This window comes from Myotis daubentonii, chromosome 18, assembly GCF_963259705.1.
Source record: "Myotis daubentonii chromosome 18, mMyoDau2.1, whole genome shotgun sequence".
NCBI lineage: Eukaryota > Metazoa > Chordata > Mammalia > Chiroptera > Vespertilionidae > Myotis > Myotis daubentonii.
The window spans coordinates 28,679,459-28,694,286 of NC_081857.1; the positions used below are offsets into that span (position 1 = coordinate 28,679,459).

The 14,828-nt window shown below is 52.5% G+C and overlaps 2 protein-coding genes across 8 annotated transcripts in view; one reads left to right on the forward strand and one right to left on the reverse strand.

Moving 5' to 3' along the window:
• ARHGEF2 (Rho/Rac guanine nucleotide exchange factor 2) overlaps window positions 1-9,850 on the forward strand; it is a 44,601-nt gene extending 34,751 nt beyond the window's left edge. For all 7 annotated transcript variants that reach the window (XM_059674179.1, XM_059674178.1, XM_059674176.1 and 4 more), the window contains 11 exons: window positions 1,045-1,121; window positions 1,693-1,862; window positions 3,412-3,479; window positions 5,208-5,408; window positions 5,786-5,902; window positions 6,021-6,088; window positions 6,231-6,266; window positions 6,476-6,526; window positions 6,954-7,397; window positions 7,687-7,870; window positions 8,690-9,850. In XM_059674179.1, coding sequence (XP_059530162.1) covers window positions 1,045-1,121; window positions 1,693-1,862; window positions 3,412-3,479; window positions 5,208-5,408; window positions 5,786-5,902; window positions 6,021-6,088; window positions 6,231-6,266; window positions 6,476-6,526; window positions 6,954-7,397; window positions 7,687-7,870; window positions 8,690-8,763 — 1,490 coding nt within the window. In that variant the 3' untranslated portion in view covers window positions 8,764-9,850. The remainder of the gene's footprint in view (window positions 1-1,044; window positions 1,122-1,692; window positions 1,863-3,411; window positions 3,480-5,207; window positions 5,409-5,785; window positions 5,903-6,020; window positions 6,089-6,230; window positions 6,267-6,475; window positions 6,527-6,953; window positions 7,398-7,686; window positions 7,871-8,689) is intronic.
• A 3,201-nt stretch (window positions 9,851-13,051) lies between these two features.
• Window positions 13,052-14,828, reverse strand: RXFP4 (relaxin family peptide/INSL5 receptor 4). Its single transcript, XM_059674184.1, is given in 9 exon segments — window positions 13,052-13,074; window positions 13,077-13,223; window positions 13,226-13,462; window positions 13,465-13,656; window positions 14,065-14,068; window positions 14,268-14,311; window positions 14,314-14,561; window positions 14,563-14,715; window positions 14,717-14,828. Coding segments are annotated over 9 exon segments (1,089 nt in total). The 5' UTR covers window positions 14,758-14,828.

Consider the following 14,828-nt stretch of genomic DNA (forward strand, 5'->3'; position numbering starts at 1 on the left):
CACTGAGCCATGCTGGCCGGGCAAGTGTGTGCTTTCATGACATCTGAGTTTTATGGACTTGACCCTTGTTCCTTCCGCTGTCTTAAAGTGCAGGACTTCATAGGCTCTGAGGGCCTAGAAGGTGGGGCAGAGGAGGGGCATGAAGCGGGGCCTGCTGGAGTGGAAGCAGATGGCATTGCTCAGCTGTGAGAGAGATGGATAAGGAGCCCAACGTTTCCCCTGCCGGCCCAGCACAAAACGAGAAGTGGGACTATGCTGGGCACGGGGAATTTAGGTCCAGCTTCCCAAAAGGTCATATGTTATTAGGTGTCAGACATAGAGCTGAAAGGTTGAAAAAGGGTGGGCCCCTCCTGCTCTGGGAATCCGTTTTATTCTCTGGACCCTTTCGCCCAGAAAAACACATGTTATATTAATATGCAAAGTTGCTTATGCAACTTCAGACGGTTTGCGGAGCCTCTGGAGCCCAGCAGTGGACATTGTAGGGGTCTGTGGACTCCAGGTTAAGAAACCTGCGTAGCCTGGCCAGCGTGGCTCCGTGGTTGAGCACCAACCTATGAACCAGGAGGTCATGGCTCGATTCCTGGTCAGGGCACATGCCTGGGTTGGGTTGGGGGCTCGATCCCCAGTGTGAGTTGTGCAGGAGGCAGCCGATCAATGATTCTCATCATTGATGTTTCTATCTCTCCCTTTCCACTCTGAAATCAATAAAAAAAATATTTTAGAAACCAAACCCAACCTGTATCACTTGGGTACAGAGGTTTTTCTTTAAAGCCGTTGGGTAAACCCTGGTGGTCTCTTCTAGCCTAAGAAGCTGTTTTGCCCGATAGCACATACATTTCCCCCTCTCGCAGTCTGAGCTGTAAGAATGGGGAGGCGAGGCGCGAGGGCTGCACGGGTGGAGGGAGCAACCAGAGGGAAGAGAGGCCAGGCAGAGGGGGATCAGGAGTTGTAACCCGATGGGGCCAGCCTGATCCTTGGGGAAGAGGAAACCGCTGCCGAGACGCTCTCATGCTGACTGCGCCCCCGCCTTGGCCCCCCTGCCAGATGTGCTGATGCTGCTGATGACAGACGTGCTAGTGTTTCTCCAAGAGAAGGACCAGAAGTACATCTTTCCTACCCTGGTGAGACCTTCCACCTCCTTTTTCAACCAGCACAGACGAGCGTTTCAGGCCCTTTTTGCTTTCCTCCCTGAGTCCGAAAGAACCCTGAAATAGCCATGGTTGTAACCATTACTCTAATAAAATAAGACGGAATAACTAACAGGTGTTGTTACTGGGTGCAGGCACTTTTACACTTGTGAGGGAGGCCAATTAATACCCCCCTCCTTTTTAATATAAATCTTGTGGTTGGAGGTATTACATATTCCCTTTTTCCCCCATTGACCTCCTCCAGCCCGCCCCCACTCCCTGCCCCAGGCCTTCACCACCCTCTTGTCTGTGTCCATGTATTTGCATATATGCATATAAGGTCTTTGGTTTATTAATACTCCCTTTTTGTAGGTGAGGAAAGTCAAGCTTAAAGTTAATTAAATTGTCCAGGGTTACATGTGCTTCTAGGTGCTCTCTGGCTGGCACCAAAGCCAGGGCTCTTAACTTGGACTGTAGGTGGACTCGTCCACCCTTTGTGTTTTCCGGAAGAGCTGAAGAGCATCCAGATACCCAAGGCTTACTCCTTCCTTTCCCTGACTGACAGGACAAGCCCTCGGTGATATCACTGCAGAATCTCATCGTTCGGGACATTGCCAACCAGGAGAAAGGGATGTTTCTGATCAGCGCGGCCCCCCCTGAGATGTATGAGGTCCACACGGCATCCCGGGATGATCGGAGCACCTGGATCCGAGTCATTCAGCAGAGTGTGCGCATGTGAGTGTGTGTGTGTGGCCGCAGGGCACCTGCCGCTTCGGCTCCAGGCCACAGCGCTCCCCGGGACCAGAACCCAGGGTTCAGAGGTGGAGGCAGAGGCTGGGGGCAGACCAGAGGGCCCAAGGCAGGGGAGGTCATCTTATGTTCTCATATGTGATGACCACCCCAATCACCTGTCAAATGCAACATGAGCTGACGAGCAAAGGAACGTTTTGAGCTGTAATATGGTGGAATACCTGCCGGGCCGACAGTCCAATTGCAGCTGTTTTACCATTTGGTCGGTAGGCAGTGGGCTGCTATTTGGATTGGATTGGATTTTACCTCTGTTGTCTAAAAAGGAATGAAAAAGAAGATAATAAAAGCATTGATACTGGAGATAAGAGGAGCAAGTCTCATAAACAAACTCCATACAAGAGAGACAAGAAGGAAATTGTTCAGTGTGCTACAGCAGCAAATCTTTTTTTAAAAAAAATATGGGTTTTCGTTGTGTTTTTTTAGAGAGAAGGAGAGAGGGGAAGGGAGAGGGAGATAGACACATTGATGAGAGAGAAATATTGATCGGCCGCTTCCTGCACACCCCACACTGGGGATCAAACCTGCAACCCGGGCATGTGCTCTGACCAAGAATCAAACCATGACCTCCTGGTTCATTGGTCGAAGCTCAACCACGGAGCCACGCCAACTAGGCTAAAGCAGCAAATCTTTAGCTTCTGATGGACACACATTAGATTTGAGGCAGTCAAGTAAAGTGCATGTAAAATGTTGAAAATTGATTCTTGAAGATTACACTCAATTAGGATATTTATAATTTTTTTCAGCTTTCAGAGAATGGATTCTTCTCCACTTTATAATATATGAACCTATTTTTTTCGTTATTAACACTATTATAGATATCCCCCATTCCCTCCTCTTGTTCCCCCTCCAGCCAGCTCCTGTCCTCCTATAAACCTATTATTTTAACTTCTGCAATCTAGACTTTTGAACTAATTTTTCAGAAATGCATACAACACTATGAAATTGCCTATTTTAGCAAAACAGTGCAAAATACCTGTTCTATTGACAGTAGATCTCCAGTGGCCTCTTTATTAATAGTATTAATAGTTGTAATTGTGAAAATTATAATATTATTCATTATAGTTCATTGAGCCTCTGCTATTATTAAAACACTGTTATATTATTGCATTTAATACTAACAAAAACCCATAAGGAAGATAGAATTCCCATTTTTCCAAAAGAGGAAATAGAAAGTTGATCACCTGGCAATAGTGGAGCCAGGATTTGAGGCCCATTTGCTTGAGGTCAAAGCCTGTAGTTGTCCCTCTGCACTATGCCGCCTCTCCAGGTGATCTTAGGGGAGGGATATGCATCCCACTAAATGCAGAGGATCGGTGCTAAGAAAGGGGGCGGGTCAGGAGTGAAGGGAGCCAGGGCATGCGGCCGATGGGTCATACCAGGGAAGCATAGAACACGTTTGCGAAGGAGGGAGAGTGACTCCTGGTCTGTAGCCTCGCTTCCTCCCTTACCCCCACCCGCACTATTACCTTTCCAGATGCCCATCCAGAGAGGACTTCCCCCTGATTGAGACAGAGGATGAGGCTTACCTGCGGCGAATCAAGAGTAAGTCCCACCCACAAAATTCGTTAAATAATTTAGGATACAGTCACACAATGAGATGGCTGTCTGAGGGCTGATATAGATCCATAACTGAAACATACTGTTAAGTGAAAAGAGCAAGGTTTAAAACAGTATAAAGTGTATGCTACCATCCGTGTAAAAATAATGGGGATAAATATGTCATGTAGTGTGTGTGTGTGTGTGTGTGTGTGTGTGTAATATTTCAAAAAAGGTCAGATATTATTATGGCTGCTTCTGGGAAGGGGAACTAGGAAGACCTGGGTTGAGACAGTAACTTTTTACTATAGGGTCTTATTTCAGTTTGGGCATGATCTGCATCCCAGCTAGCAGGGAGGCATAAAGGAACAAGGAGAGTTTATATCTATTTTTTAAAAATATATTTATTGATTTGAGAGAGAGAGAGAGAGAAACATCGATGTGAGAGAGAAACTTTAATCAGTTGCCTCCTGCTTACACCCCAACTAGGGATCATGCCTGCAGCCTGGGCATGCGCCCTGACTGGGAACCACTCCGGCAACACTTTGGTGCATGGAATGATGTTTGATCCACTGAGCCACACTGGCCAGGGCATATATTCATTTCTTTTTTTAAAATGTTTTTATTGATTTCAGAGAGAGGGAGAGAGAGATAGAAACATCAATGATGAGAATCATCGACTGGCTGCCTCCTGCATGCCCCCTAACGGGGATCGAGCCTGCAAGCTGGGCATGTGCCCTGACCTGGAATCAAACCATGACCTCCTGGTTCATGGGTCCACGCCACACTGGTCGGCAATATGTCTCATTTCTTTTGAGGACAGATCTGGAAGATGCACCCATTGGCCATAATTTAGTCATATGGCAACGTCTCGCTGCAAATCAAGCTGGGAAATGTAGTCAAACTGGGTAGCATGCGCCCAGATGAAACTTATACACGTTCTCTAACTAAAGGAAGATGTGGAGAGTGAAAACTGGCGGACAACCTTCAGTCCCTACCACAACCATTTTTACTCTATTTTACTTATTGATTGATTTTAGAGCAGCGGTTCTCAACCTGTGGGTCGCGACCCCTTTGGGGGTCCAATGACCCTTTCACAGGGGTCGCCCAAGACCATCGGAAAACACATATATAATTACATATTGTTTTTGTGATTTTTCATTATGTTCAATTTGTAACAATGAAAATACATCCTGCATATCAGATATTTACATGACGATTCATAACAGTAGCAAAATTACAGTTATGAAGTAGCAACAAAAATAATTTTATGGTTGGGGGTCACCACCACATGAGGAACTGTATTAAAGGGTTGCAGCATGAGGAAGGTTGAGAACCACTGTTTTAGAGAGAGAGAGGAAGAGAGAGAGGAAGAGAGAGAGAAACATCAATTTGTTGTTCAACTTGTTATGCATTCATTGATTGATTCTTATATGTGCTCTGACCAGGGATCAAACCCACAACCTTGGTGTATCGGGACTACACTCTAACCAACTGAGCTACCCAGACAGGGCTATCACTTTTGTTTTTAAAACAGAAGTGTATATGTTACTTTCCCCCTCAAAATGTTTTTTTCTTTTTCACACATGCCAAAAATCAAAATTAAGTCCTGCTGCTCTGCCCAGCCCTGGCCTGTAATCCCTAAGGCTGCCTCTGGGATGGCTGCCCCTCCACGGCTGGCTCTCTGGGTGCCTGCTCGGCCCTCTAGTGTGCTCACCTGTTCCTTGTCCACAGTGGAGCTGCAGCAGAAAGACCGGGCACTGGTGGAGCTGCTGCAGGAGAAGGTCGGGCTGTTTGCCGAGATGACCCATTTCCAGGTGGAAGAGAATGGCAGCTGTGGGATGCCCCTGCCCACGCTGCCCAGGGGCCTTTTCCGTTCTGAGTCCCTCGAGTCCCCTCGTGGCGAGCGGCTGCTGCAGGACGCCATCCGTGAGGGTGAGGGAACGCCCAGGGAAGGGTCCAGGCTCGTCCACTCACTGTCACAGCCTGTGGACACACAGCTAGACCCGGACGCATGCAGACAAAAGGGATGTCCGCCCGCAGTCCGTAGCCTCCCCGAGGGCCGGCTGTGTGCGCGGGGCTGGGGGAGGCAGGGGAGGAGACGGGCGCCTGTCACCCTACAAGCACCTGTGCTGCCCTCGGGCCCCTTCCGTGAGCTGTGCCTTGTACACGGTGGTGTGAGTGGGCGCCCACATGGGCAGGGCATTCCCCTCGATGTCCGAGTGGGCCAAGCGTATTGGGCAAATGGCCTCGCCTCCCATTCCTCACGGGGCTCTGTAGTACCTCTGTCCTCACCTCTTCTTTCCCTTCAGTGGAGGGCCTGAAAGACCTGCTCGTGGGGCCTGGAGTGGAGCTGCTCTCGACCCGGGAACCAGGCCTGCCCACGGAAGCAGAAAGTGGTGGTAACATGAGTCCTGGAATCACCGCCAGTGAGTGCCAGGGCAGGGGACCAGGGTGGGGGGTGGTGGTTAAAGAGAATGGGGTGGTACCAGGGCCCGAGTGCTGTCAGGGTCCTGTGAGCTCAGCCCATCCTTTTCTCCTCAACAGATGGTGAGGCCAGAACCTTCAATGGCTCGATCGAACTCTGCAGAGCCGACTCAGACTCCAGCCAGAAGGTGGGTCCTCAGGAGATGTCAGGACTTGGCTAGAGGATGGGAAAGGGACAGCTGGCCTATACATTCCTAACACGGAGCTCTCAGGGACAGGCACCAGGGACTTGTGTGCCTGCTGACTCCCTCTCCTTGCCCATTTCTGCAGGATCGAAATGGGAATCAGCTGAGATCTCCCCAGGAGGTGAGATGGGAACTGGATGCTATGGGAGACTGAAGGGAGGATATTCTTAGTCTTGAGAAATTGGAGTCCAGTTTGGAGGGGTGTGGGGGAGAGTCTACACCTCAAAGTTGTAAGTTTTACTGTCCCCACACCCACACTTATTCCAGCTTCCGGGCAGTTCTCCCATCCTGAAGCTTGAGCCCTGTCCCCACTCTCTCCTCTCTCCTCAGGAAGCGTTGCAGCGATTGGTCAATCTTTATGGACTTCTACATGGCCTACAGGTCAGTGGGGCAGGGGCAGGAATGGGGAAGGGGAGGAGCTAGCGCAGAGCTGCCCATTCAGGTGGACAGAGTCATTCTGATAGGCCTTTTTTTTTTTTTAAATTAAATGTTTTTATTGATTTTAGAGAGAGAGGAAGGGAGAGGGAGAGAGAGAGAAACATCAATTGGTTGCCTCCTGCACGCACCCTGACCGGGGATCAAACCTGCAAACTGAGTATGCGCCCTGGCTGGGAATCGAACCGGTGACCCTTCGGTGCATGGGACAATGCTCAACCAACTGAGCCACATTGGCTGGGGCTGAATAGGCCTTTCTAAGCCTTCTCCCAGCTGGAACACTCCAGGCATCCTGACCTGGTGCCTGGGGGTGAGGGTGAGGGATAGGGGGAATGGGGGTTCTGATAGACTCGTCTGTCCCCGTTCCACCCAGGCGGCTGTGGCCCAGCAGGATACGCTGATGGAAGCCCGAGTGCCCGAGGGCCCGGAGCGACGGGAGAAGCTGACCCGAGCCAACTCTCGGGATGGGGAGGCTGGCAGAGCTGGGGCTACCCCTGGGGCTCCTGAAAAGCAGGCCACGGAACTGGCGTTACTGCAGCGGCAACACACGCTGCTGCAGGAAGAGTTGCGGCGCTGCCGGCGCCTCGGGGAAGAGCGGGCGGCCGAGGCCGGCAGCCTGGAAGCCCGGCTCCGGGAGAGTGAGCAGGCCCGGGCCCTGCTGGAGCGGGAGGCTGAAGAGGCTCGCAGGCAGCTGGCCGCCTTGGGCCAGGCCGACTCCGTTCCCCAGGAGGCCCCCTGGGCCCGCAGGCCTCTGGATCCCCGGCGCCGGAGCCTCCCGGCCGGCGATGCCCTGTACTTGAGTTTCAGCCCCCCTCAGGTAAGGGAGCTTGGAGTAGTGAACTGACCTGAGGTGGACTGCAGGGCCCATGGGAGAACCTGAAAGGAACTGGGGACTTGAGCCCAAATGAAACGGGGCAACCGACTCGAAGGACCAGTGAGAGCACTGAGCGTTTTAGGGGGGTGCAGAAGGAGTCAGTCAGTGGTGGAGGTACTGGAGAGAATTGGGTCTTGGGGCCCAGGCGGCCCATGGCCCCAGCTGAGCAGGGCCTGCAGTTGTCACACGCCTCAGTCCCTGACCTGCTGCTTTTCTTGCGCGCGGCCCACAGCCCAGTCGAGGCCACGACCGCCTGGATTTGCCTGTGACTGTCCGCGCTGTCCATCGGCCCTTTGAGGATCGGGAGGGGCAGGAGCTGGGCAGCCCCGAGGAGCGGCTACAAGACAGCAGCGACCCTGACACTGGCAGCGAGGAGGAAGGAAGCAGCCGCCTGTCTCCGCCCCATAGTCCCCGAGGTGAGATCCTGGCAGAGACGTGGAATGGAAGTGGGGTGCCACCTGGGTTCAGACCCTTGGGCTGTGCTTTCCAAGTGGAGCCTGTGTCCTGGAGCTTGGGGACATTCAGGAAGGCCCCTCACTAACCACTGGGGTCTACGGTAACCCTTGGGAAGGACACAAGGATTTCCTGCTTTGTCCGATGGTGAGTGAGTGGTGAAACTCTAGGAAGCAAAGAATGTAGGTGCCACTCCTTCTCTAGTAAGTCATTTGGTTCCCAGCCTTTTCAAGTAGAAATACATACATATTAGAGAGAGAAGGGAAGGGGGAGAGAGAGAGAAACATCCACTTATTTATGCTTTCATTGGTTGATTCTTGTATGTGCCCTGACCCGGGACGGAACCAGCAACCTTGGCGTATTGGGATGATGCTCTAACCAACTGAGCTACCCAGCCAGGGTTAGAAATAAATTTATTTATTTTTAGAAAGAGATTTTTTTTTTAAGTTAAAAAAAAAAAAGTGACAGACTTCCAAGTTCTTTTAGTTGGCTCAGGAAATACAAAATAACCCAAAGCTACTATAACTTCATATAGCAATCTTAAAATACCTTGTTATTTTATTAATCAAATTGTATCTTCATATACTTACCAGTATATGAAGTACCTACCAAGGTGTGAGCACATCGCTTACTTTGTTGACGGAGGTTTTCCCCTCATCGAGGATTCACAGAAGTTGGTCCTCCCTCACGGCCCGCAGAGCCCACAGATGGGGAGGCATGCGTGCAGGGTGGGTGCTCATGGAGCCTCTGTCCACACACTAACGTTGCCCTGCCCCCCGCAGATTTCACCAGAATGCAGGACATACCCGAGGAGACGGAGAGCCGCGATGGGGAGCCTGTAGCTCCGGAGAGCTAAGGGGGCCCCTCCCTCCTTCCGGTGCCCCCTGAAGAATATTACTGAGGGAGGCAAACCCTGGGGACTCCAGCCTGCCGATGAGCAGGGAACACTTGAACTGCTGACTGTCCTTGCCAGCTCTTGGGGTCCTTGGATACCTGGGGCCATTTAGGAAGCTGGGGGGAGTTAGGCCACAGTGCCCCCTGGTGGCATCCAGAAGTACACCACAGATGCCGATTCTTCATGCCTTCTTCCCTCGACTTTAGGAAAGTTTATTTATTTATTGTTTATTAGTTATGGAGGGAGAAAGGGGATTTAGAGGACCAGGGACATGGGAGCCAAGCCATAGGGAACAAGGGGCCTTGTCCTTTAACACTACTGGGGTTTATTCAGACGTAACCATGCAGCTGCCGGACTCCAGCCCTGCCACCCTCCCAGCAACATCGTCTTTGAGGAGCGGCTGCAGCTGTAGGACCCGACTGCCCCTTCGAGAAGGGCTATGGGCAGGGCCGTATCCCTTTCCCCTCAACCTCTTACTGCTGTTCTCTCTTCTCTCCGTCCTCGGTGGAACCCCAGGGAGTCAACCTGGCTTCCTAGAGTGGATGGAATAGAGGTTGAGGTGGCCATCATGGTCTGTTGGGGGTGAGGGGGAAACCCACAGGGACCAGAATGTCTTTGTGTTGTTTTCTTTTTTTTTTTTTTGTACCAAAGCCAACTGCACGTGTTTTATATTTTTAAGAGAAGATTGTAGGCGATTAGAAATTGCAGCCTTCTATCTCCACATCTCTGAAGAACTTGAGGGGTGGGGGAAATCATGACTTCAGCCCTCATCCATAGCAACAGGGGAACTAGTCTGACCTCTTCCGCAGCCATTTGGGAAAAAGTTCTAGGGTGAGTTGGGAAATCTCTATGAACCCTGACCTTATCCCCCAGCTCACCAACCATGACCTGAAAGCTCCGCCTGAATTGGGGGGGATTTTCAATGGACCCCCAAATGCCCACCAGCGCCAAGCATTTTTCTACCAATTTGATTGTGTAAAAAAACAACAAAACAGAAACAAAAAAACGATAAAAGGTAAAGAAAGGAAAATTAAACACTTGGAACCCCGTGAAGCGCTGTCTCTGAATGTCTGAGGTTCTGATGGTGCTGATGAGGGGAGAGCCAGGGAGGGGCCTTTCCGCCCCCAGAGGGGCAAGGTGGCCCGAACAAAAGGAACTGGTACCTCCTTTTTCTGTTGTCATTACTGATATTCACAAACAAGGACTGGGGATTCCAATATTAGAAGACTTGTTTTCATCTCATTTGCATGCTGTGCTCAGAAACGGCCTGGGCCTCTGGCCCCCTCCCCTCCCTTTGGCCACAGTTCCTCTGAGCCTCTCTTCGGTGTCCTTTGTTTTCAGGGTCAGCCACCACGCTGACCTGGTTCTTCACGTGTCAGAGCCCTGGGCACCCTCTTCCAGACGGTGCCCCTCAGAGGAGCTCTCCTGTGCTCTCTGAGAGGCAGTGAGAGATCGGGTTAATTTCAGTTCTCGTTTTGATTAATTTTACTTCCTGTTTCCGGATAATACCCTACTCTGGGGCTGTGGGGGGAGGCGAGTCTAGAGTTGTAGAAATGCTGCAATAGGTGCACATATGTCTGTAGGAGCTGATGGGGTGAGATGAGAAGAGTGGGGCTCAAGACCTCAGCTAGAAAGAGGAATTGGAGTCCCATGGTGGGGGGTGGGCTTGGCGGAGCCGCCAGCACCCTCCACGCCTGTGATGCTCATCTACGAGGAACTTGCTCATCCATTACGGAGTCTGCAGGAGGAATTGCTGTCATTTGTGGACATGGAAATCTAGGCGGCAGGCCCAGCTGCAGGCCTTCGCTTCCCCCTCCACAACTCTGCCTAAAAATATCAAAGCTCCAGGTTTCAAACCCTGGCACGTGGCTCAGCAGCCCTCTGCTGTGTCAGCTGGCACCCAAGGCTGTAAAAAGGTGGCGAGGAGGGAGGAAGACCAGTGCTGGGTAGGAGGAGGGTGTTAGGTTGCATCCGAAGACCACTGAAGGGAACACAGGCTCCTCCCACGTGTTCGCAGCGGCCCAGTGAAGGATGCTGGGCAGGCCCCGCGTGTGTGTAAAGCCCAAGCTCTATTCCTGGCAGCGCTGCCCCTCCTGTGACCACCCCCCTCCTCCCGACCAAAACCCCCTCATTCTTAGAAACAAGATGTCCTGTTGCCCCATTTTCGGTTTTAACTGTCTCTCCTGCAGTTTCGAAGCTCTCCGTTTGTGCTACAAGGAGCCAGGGCCCAGATATTTGCCAAAACAGTGCCTTTCCAGGCGAGAGGAGCTGCCCAGCCAGCCTCCATTGCTGTGCCCTCTCCTGCCTCCCCACCCCTCCTAAGGGGAGGCCTAGGTGCATTCGGCTCTGGATCGGACCTGTTCAGACTTTGTCAATATTTACCCTGGGTCCCCTGAAGCAGAGGCCCCACCGGAGCCAATATCCGGGGCCGGCAGAGCTAGGGTCAGTGGAGGAGCTGACGCGTGGGGTGGCCAAAGGGTGCTTAGGTGGGTAAGGGTTTCCCATCCTGAATCGGCTGGGAACAGACCTGGAGTTTTAGAACCAGTTTAAACATTATCAAAAAGAGGAAATTAAACAAGAGGGTAATTAAATCTATTCGGTATTGCTTAACATGTGGTGAATTGGGTGGTTGTTTACAGCCTCCTCGGCAACCGGATGGAGCTGGTGCAGGGGCGCCCGCAGGCCCTGTGGTGCCCTTGCCAGAGGGGCTCCACACACGGGCGCTGCTCCTGGCGGTTGTGGGACCTTGAGTGGCTAGAGTTGTTAGGGTTGTGAGGCATGCCAGAGCTCGGGGTGGGGGAAATGGAAATGGGAGCTCCACCCCATCTTCTCTCTGCCACCTCCCTTTTCAGGGGCTGCCCCCCAGAAAGTCCCTTGTGATCGCCAACCTTCATCATTGCTGGGTCTTGGGTCTCTGTGGATCTGGAAACCAAGGGGGAACCCCCTGCCCCAAAGAACACACCTTCAAAAGGGGCTGGAGGAGCCAACCCCTCACTCAGTTCTTACATAAAATTTTCATTTTACTCCAGAGCATGTAAAAATTCCAGGCCCTGGCTGGCTTGGCTCAGTGGATAGAGCGTCAGCCTGCGGACTGAAGGGCCCTAGGTTCGATTCCGGCCAAGGGCACATGCCTGGGTTGCAGGATCGATCCCCAGTAGGGGGTGTGCAGGAGGCAGCCGATGATTCTCTCTCATCATTGATGTTCCTCTCTCTCTCTCCTCCCTTCCTCTCTGAAATCAATAAAGGAATGTATTTTTTTAAAAAAATCATTCCAGATAAGACCTCTATGGCCCTCCAGCCCCATCTCCCAGCTACCTCCTCATTGTTTCTTTTTCCTTCTCTGACTCCATTTTACACAGACTGTAAGAATAATAGCTAACGGTCAGGTAGCAACCCATTTTACAGATGAGAAAACGGGTACAGAGAAAGAAAGGAACTTAACTTGTTCCCTCGGAGCTAGGATGTGAATCCAGGTGCTCTGACTCTGGGATAGGGAGGAAGAATAGCACCCCCAGCCATGCTTCCCACTTCTCCAGCCCACCTTCAGCCTTTTCTCCCACCCCCATTCTGCAGCTCTCACCTCACCACACCTCGCCCACATCCTTGACTTGTCTTATCTTCACTTTTCCCTCTAAATCCTGCTTTAAGGAGAGACCCAGGGATCCAGCAAGATTACACAGGTGGCATCTCCCCACATGGGAACTACAGCTTTTGCAGCTGAGGTTTTTGCAAACATCGAGTTTCTGTGGGTACCGCTGAGGGTAAGAAGATGGAGATGGCCAGGGGAGGAGGGCATTTTTGGTCCTGGCACCAGAGAAGAACAAGGGTGCATCCGTTTGAGATGGAGAGCAGGAAGGACAGGCAGGGGGAGCACTGGCTCCGATCCATGAGTCTAGGACCCTTAGGGGAATTTCCCTGGGAATTCTCACAGAAGGCAGAGTTGGGACAAATAATGCTTTTGTCCACACTGAACTGAAGGTGGAATTGGGATAAAGAGTCAAGATCACTTCTGGATGGTCCAGATATTTATTTTTAGATCCTCCTCTTTCCCACCTCCAAATGGAGACATAAGCTTTGTCCTACCAGCCCTGACCTGGGCCTCGGCCGGCTGCATGCCACCACAGCCAGAATAATTGAAGATAAGACTTTCCCCGAGGGCATGTCAGCCTGGCAGACAGGCCCGCCCTCCCTAGGACTCTCGGATCCTGTCCTTGGAAGACCCCAGAAAGAGGGTGCGTAGTTTGTACCTTCACCCAGGTGTTCCTTTGTCCAATTGGTGAGCAGGGTAGAAGGGCCGCTCTCCTGGGGGTGCTCTCCACTCACCGCCTGCCTACCTCCTTTAAGGCCGCCTGCTTCACCCCGGTCCTGGGGCCACAGTCGCGCTCGGAGATCCCTGAAGGTGCCTGCCAGGGCCTGCCGGACTCCTGCCACAGGAGACAGTACAGCACGGGGTTGAGGCAGCTGTTGCTGTGTGCCAAGCAGATGGTGACAGGGCAGACGTGGGTGTGGATGGCGGAGAAAGTCCTGTCCCAGGGAACCAGGTCAAAATTCACGAGGACACTCCAGAGAGAGGTCATGTGGCTGGGGAACCAGCAGAGGAAGGAGGCGGCCACCAGGATGCAGATGGAGCGGGCTACGACCCTGCTATCCTGCCGCCTTGCCGCAGGAAGGCCGGCAGCAGCAGGTAGCTGGTGGTGGTGATACCCAGGGGCACCACGAAGGCCAGCACCACCCTCTGCAGCTGGTAGGCCCCCAGCCAGTACCTGCTGGAGAAGCGCAGCAGGCAGAGACACACGCCCCACACCTCCCCCTCTGCCCCAAAGACTGCCGTGGGCACTGCCAACAGGGCAGCTGCTGCCGGGGTCCAACCCCAGCGGGTCCAGGGGTCCCCATAGGTGTGGACGGAGTCGGTGAAGAAGGAATGACACAGGGACTTCTCCAGCCAGGTTTGGTCGCCATGTTCTAGTCAGGTTCTCTTGCCATGTTCTATAGTCAGGTTCAGTCCAGGATCTATTGCCATGTTCTCTCCAGCGAAGTTCTTCTGTCTCCAGGCTCCCTGTAGGTTCTGTCTTCTGAATTCTGTCTCATGAGTTCTGTGTTCTGAGTTCTGTGTCTTTCTGTCTTGTTACATCTGTATTTATACCAGTTGACTCAATCCCATCAATCTCTATTACAAAGGTTAGGGCGTTTCTTATCTCCATTCCAGGGAGAAAAGATTATGTAGTTTAAGCATGATTGTTCGTAGTTAAAGGGATTAATTACCCGCCTGGCACTTAGTTGAGGGGTTTTATTCCCTCCCTAACTTCAGGGGAAAATCCCTACCTGGGGATTCAATCTTTCTCGGAGAGGTGACCTTGGTTAAAACACAGTGCCAAGAAGGTGAGCAAACATATTAAGAACCGTATGCCATATATGCCAGGTCCCTTGAAACAGCAAGGATGGACCGGCTCCCGGCAAGCTGCCACCCACACTGCCAGGGTGGCCGTGCGGGCCCAGAAGAGGGGAAGGGGGTGCCTGGTCCTGCAGCCATGGCCACCACCCAGTATCGGGCAACACTCAGCGCCGTGATGAGGAAGACGCTGGCGTAGATGTTGAAGACAGTGGCCGTCGGGAACATCTTGCAGAGGGCACCTCCAAAGGGCCAGTGGGAGCCCAGGGCCGTCTCAGCCGCCCAGAAGGGTAGAGTGAGTGCCAGCCCCAGGTCTGCCAGAGCCAGGTTGAAGACAAAAGTGTCAGACGGTGGGCAAGGGCCTCGCCGAGCAGTTACCCAGCACCCACAGCACGGCCAAGTTTCCCATAAATCCAACGGCCCCTACAAGCCCATAGGCCAGGGCAAGCACAACCCTCAGGACAGGGAATTCAACAGGCAGCGCAGTATCACCCACACTCAGCACGCCGCCGGCAGGTGCTGAGCCAGAAAACGGGCAGAGGGGCAGAGAGATTGGGTGTGGGCATCTCAGGGCATCAGAGGCCACAGTGCTGGGCAGCGAAGGCAGCCCGCTTAGCGCCAGACTGGCAGGGCCTCT